The sequence below is a fragment of the Silurus aristotelis genome (genome assembly GCF_946808225.1).
Source record: "Silurus aristotelis genome assembly, contig: scaffold_201, whole genome shotgun sequence".
In the NCBI taxonomy this organism is placed as follows: Eukaryota; Metazoa; Chordata; class Actinopteri; order Siluriformes; family Siluridae; genus Silurus; species Silurus aristotelis.
In genome coordinates this window covers 1-5,000 of record NW_028149064.1, presented here as the reverse complement: position 1 = coordinate 5,000, position 5,000 = coordinate 1, and the positions used below count along the sequence as shown (strand labels likewise).

The 5,000-nt window shown below is 44.0% G+C and overlaps 1 protein-coding gene across 1 annotated transcript in view; it reads right to left on the bottom strand.

Annotated features, from left to right (window-relative positions):
- LOC310723047 (complement component C7-like) overlaps positions 1–4,997 on the bottom strand; it is a gene marked incomplete at its 5' end in the record, with an annotated part of 11,831 nt that extends 6,834 nt beyond the window's left edge. Inside the window, 4 exons of the mRNA XM_083570871.1 lie at positions 1,441–1,528; positions 3,626–3,797; positions 4,073–4,301; positions 4,908–4,997. Coding sequence (XP_083426997.1) covers positions 1,441–1,528; positions 3,626–3,797; positions 4,073–4,301; positions 4,908–4,997 — 579 coding nt within the window. The remainder of the gene's footprint in view (positions 1–1,440; positions 1,529–3,625; positions 3,798–4,072; positions 4,302–4,907) is intronic.
- Positions 4,998–5,000: the final 3 nt, after the last annotated feature.

Below are 5,000 nucleotides of genomic sequence, written 5' to 3'. Positions count from 1 at the left end.
GCCTGGACAATCGCTACAAATCCTTTTCTCCTTCCTCAGTGTCCAACTTCTCCTACAGCTCCTCATATGCCTTTGCTTTTGCCACACTCCTCTTCACCTGCTGCTGCATCTCCTTGTTCCCCTGCCTACTTTTTTCATCACCCTGCCGATTCCAATTCTGTGTCTCCAACCTCTTTCTCCTTTTGCTCTCCTGCACTTCCTCATTCCACCACCACGTCTCTTTATCTTCCTTTCTATTTCCAGATGTCACACCAAGAACCTTTCTATAGCTGTCTCTCTTATCACTTCTTCAGTAGTTGCCCAATCTCCAAAACCATCCTACAGACCACCATCCGATGCTGTCTAGCTACACTGTCCCCCGCCAACACCTTACAGTCTCCAATCTCCTTCAGGTTGCATCTCCTACATAGAAAATAGTCCACCTGTGTGCACCTTCCTCCACTCTTATACGTCACCCTATGATCCTCCTTCTTCTTAAAATACGTGTTCACCACTGCCATTTCCATCCTTTTAGCAAAATCTACCACCATCTGCCCTTCCACATTCCTCTCCTTAAAACCACACCTACCATCACCTCCTCATCACCTCTGTTCCCTTCACCTACATGACCATTAAAGTCCCCAATCACCAATCTTTCATTCCTACGTTCACCTTCTACCACTTCATCTAATTCACTCCAGAATCTTTCCTTCTCCTCCATCCCACAACCCACTTGTGGAGCATAAACACTGATGACATTTAACATCACTTCTTCAACTTCCAGCTTCACGATCATCACCCTATCAGAAACTCTCTTCACCTCCACTACACTCTTACTGTACTCTTCCTTCAGAATCCCCCTACACCATTTCTCTTTCCATCCACACCATGATAGAACAGTTTAAACACCTCCAATGTTCCTGCTCTTACTCCCTTTCCACACAACATCTCTACCTTTCTCCTCTCCATCATATCAGCTCCCTCTCTCCCTTTACCAGTCATAGTACCAACATTTAAAGTACCAACCTGAACCTCCACTTCTCCTCCACTCTCCTCCACTTCTCCTCCACTCTCCTCCGCTTCTCCTCCACTTCTCCTCCACTTCTCCTTTCCCTGCTGTCTCTGTAGACGTCTTCCTCCTCTCCTTCTCCTCCTTCAGCCAACAGCAGCACAGTTTACACCGGTACCCTGTTGTTAATGATACCTGTGGTGGTTGTTGGTAACCCGGACCTCCACCGATCCGCTATGAAATTCTGATTCCTGATCCGTATATTTAATTTGGCAGATGATTTACACTGGATCTCCTTCATAACACAAACCTCCACATTTATTCGGGCTCGAGACACTGAGACTCACCTGACGTCTGTAACACCAATAACTGGGTTTTATATACACACACACACACACACACACACACACACACACACACACACACACGCACACACACAACATTTCTCTCACCAGGATGAAGCCGTTGAACAGAGAAGGAGGACTCCTGCAGCTCTTGGTGGGTTCCAGACTTGGATCAAAGCAATGCGGCTGAAACTTCCTGAAAATAATCATCACACCATTTTCATCAACATTTCTGGAGGTGATGGAGATGTGTAATGATGGAGATGATGGAGATGTGTAATGATGGAGATGATGGAGATGTGTAATGATGGAGATGTGTAATGATGAAGATGATGGAGATGTGTAATGATGGAGATGATGGGGATGTGTAATGATGGAGATGATGGAGATGTGTAATGATGGAAATGATGGAGATGTGTAATGATGGAGATGATGGAGATGTGTAATGATGGAGATGATGGAGATGTGTAATGATGGAAATGATGGAGATGTGTAATGATGGAAATGATGGAGATGTGTAATGATGGAGATGATGGAGATGTGTAATGATGGAGATGTGTAATGATGAAGATGATGGGGATGTGTAATGATGGAGGTGATGGGGATGTGAAATGATGGAGGTGATGGGGATGTGTAATGATGGAGGTGATGGAGATGTGTAATGATGGAGATGATGGAGATGACTAATAATGGAGATGATGGAGATGTGTAATGATGGAGGTGATGGAGATGTGTAATGATGGAGGTGATGGAGATGACTAATAATGGAGATGATGGAGATGTGTAATGATGGAGGTGATGGAGATGTGTAATGATGGAGATGATGGAGATGTGTAATGATGGAGGTGATGGAGATGTGTAATGATGGAGATGATGGAGATGACTAATAATGGAGATGATGGAGATGTGTAATGATGGAGGTGATGGAGATGTGTAATGATGGAGATGATGGAGATGACTAATAATGGAGATGATGGGGATGTGTAATGATGGGGATGATGGAGATGACTAATAATGGAGATGATGGAGATGTGTAATGATGGAGATGATGGAGATGTGTAATGATGGAGATGATGGGGATGTGTAATGATGGAGATGATGGAGATGTGTAATGATGGAGATGATGGGGATGTGTAATGATGGAGATGATGGAGATGTGTAATGATGGAGATGATGGGGATGTGTAATGATGGAGATGATGGAGATGTGTAATGATGGAGGTGATGGGGATGTGTAATGATGGAGGTGATGGAGATGACTAATAATGGAGATGATGGGGATGTGTAATGATGGAGATGATGGAGATGTGTAATGATGGAGGTGATGGGGATGTGTAATGATGGAGATGATGGAGATGACTAATAATGGAGATGATGGGGATGTGTAATGATGGAGGTGATGGGGATGTGTAATGATGGAGGTGATGGGGATGTGTAATGATGGAGGTGATGGGGATGTGTAATGATGGAGATGATGGGGATGTGTAATGATGGAGATGATGGGGATGTGTAATGATGGAGGTGATGGGGATGTGTAATGATGGAGGTGATGGGGATGTGTAATGATGGAGATGATGGGGATGTGTAATGATGGAGATGATGGGGATGTGTAATGATGGAGGTGATGGGGATGTGTAATGATGGAGGTGATGGGGATGTGTAATGATGGAGATGATGGGGATGTGTAATGATGGAGATGATGGAGATGACTAATAATGGAGATGATGGGGATGTGTAATGATGGAGGTGATGGGGATGTGTAATGATGGAGGTGATGGGGATGTGTAATGATGGAGGTGATGGGGATGTGTAATGATGGAGATGATGGAGATGTGTAATGATGGAGATGATGGGGATGTGTAATGATGGAGATGATGGAGATGTGTAATGATGGAGATGATGGGGATGTGTAATGATGGAGATGATGGAGATGTGTAATGATGGAGATGATGGGGATGTGTAATGATGGAGATGATGGAGATGTGTAATGATGGAGGTGATGGGGATGTGTAATGATGGAGGTGATGGAGATGACTAATAATGGAGATGATGGGGATGTGTAATGATGGAGATGATGGAGATGTGTAATGATGGAGGTGATGGGGATGTGTAATGATGGAGATGATGGAGATGACTAATAATGGAGATGATGGGGATGTGTAATGATGGAGGTGATGGGGATGTGTAATGATGGAGGTGATGGGGATGTGTAATGATGGAGGTGATGGGGATGTGTAATGATGGAGATGATGGAGATGAGTAATGATGAAGACATATCATGATGTTCTCATCACCGTAGATACTGCAGCTGCTGCTCGTCATCACAATTCTGAGTTTCTTCTGCATTCCCGATGCAGTTGTTTCCGTTCTGAGGTACAGGACGTGAGCAGGAACGAGTTCTTCTGTGTTGACCTCCAGAACAGGAACTCCACTCTGACCAGCAGGACCAACTTCCATGAATCACACCTATAAACAAACACACAAGCGCACACCCACGCGCGCGCGCGCGCACACACACACACACACACACACACACACACACACACACACACACACACACACACACACTGTATATATACACACTCCTCATTTTAGAACCAAGTCTGATATTTTACATGATTAACAATGGCTTTGTGTGCGTGTGTGTGTGTGTGTGTGTGTGTGTGTGTGTGTGTGTGTGTGTGTGTGTGTGTGTGTGTGTGTGTGTGTGTGTGTGTGTGTGTGTGTGTGTGTGTTTATACCTGGTTGTTCATTTACTGGTGTTCCACTCTCACATGCAGGTCCCTTTGTTCCCAGTTTACACACACACACACACACTCCGTTTGTGAGTACAGAGAGAGCATTATTTCTGCAGGGACTGCAGCGACATGTGTCTGTTTCCCTCAGATACGCTTCTGTCGCTCGCTTCAGGTAGATTTTCTTTACCTCAGAACATGACACCTCCTTCACCAACTCATACAATGGCCGTGTCTAATAAAAACATCATCACCATCATCATCATCACCATCATCATCACCACCATCACCATCATCAGTGTGTGTGTGTGTGTGTGTGTGTGTGCTCTAAGAAGTGGAGTGTGTACAGTCTATAAATATTGATTTATAACTATTGTGTATTGAGTATGTTTCTCATCAACGCCTTGGAGATTCATAAAACTCCGGAGTAAGATCAGGAGCTTTGAGGTTGGATTTGAACTGTAGTTGAGGTCAACAGTCTGCTACACTGACTCAGGACGACAGTTTGCTCTGATCTTCATCACTGCACCTCAACATCGTTTATCTGTAATAAATGGACATTTGGTGGCACCCAGATGAGGATGAGGTTCCCTCTTGAGTCTGGTTCCTCTCAAGGTTTCTTCCTTCTGCATCTCAGGGAGTTTTTCCTTCACCACAGTCTCCACCGACTTGTTCATCAGGGACAAACTTACACTTATAAAAAACATCTTCATTTTATCACCACATTATCTGTGTAAAGCTGCTCTGAGACCATGTTCATTATTAAAAACTCAATACAAATAAACATGAAATAAATGAAGTTTTAATTAATGAACTGTGTATTGATGATTGATTTAATCACCTTGAAGTTGAGGAGAACTGGGAGATTCTTCACAGAGCCGGCCCACTTGGAAAATGCATTCCAGTTTTCTGCTGCTTTATTACCGTCCAGGAT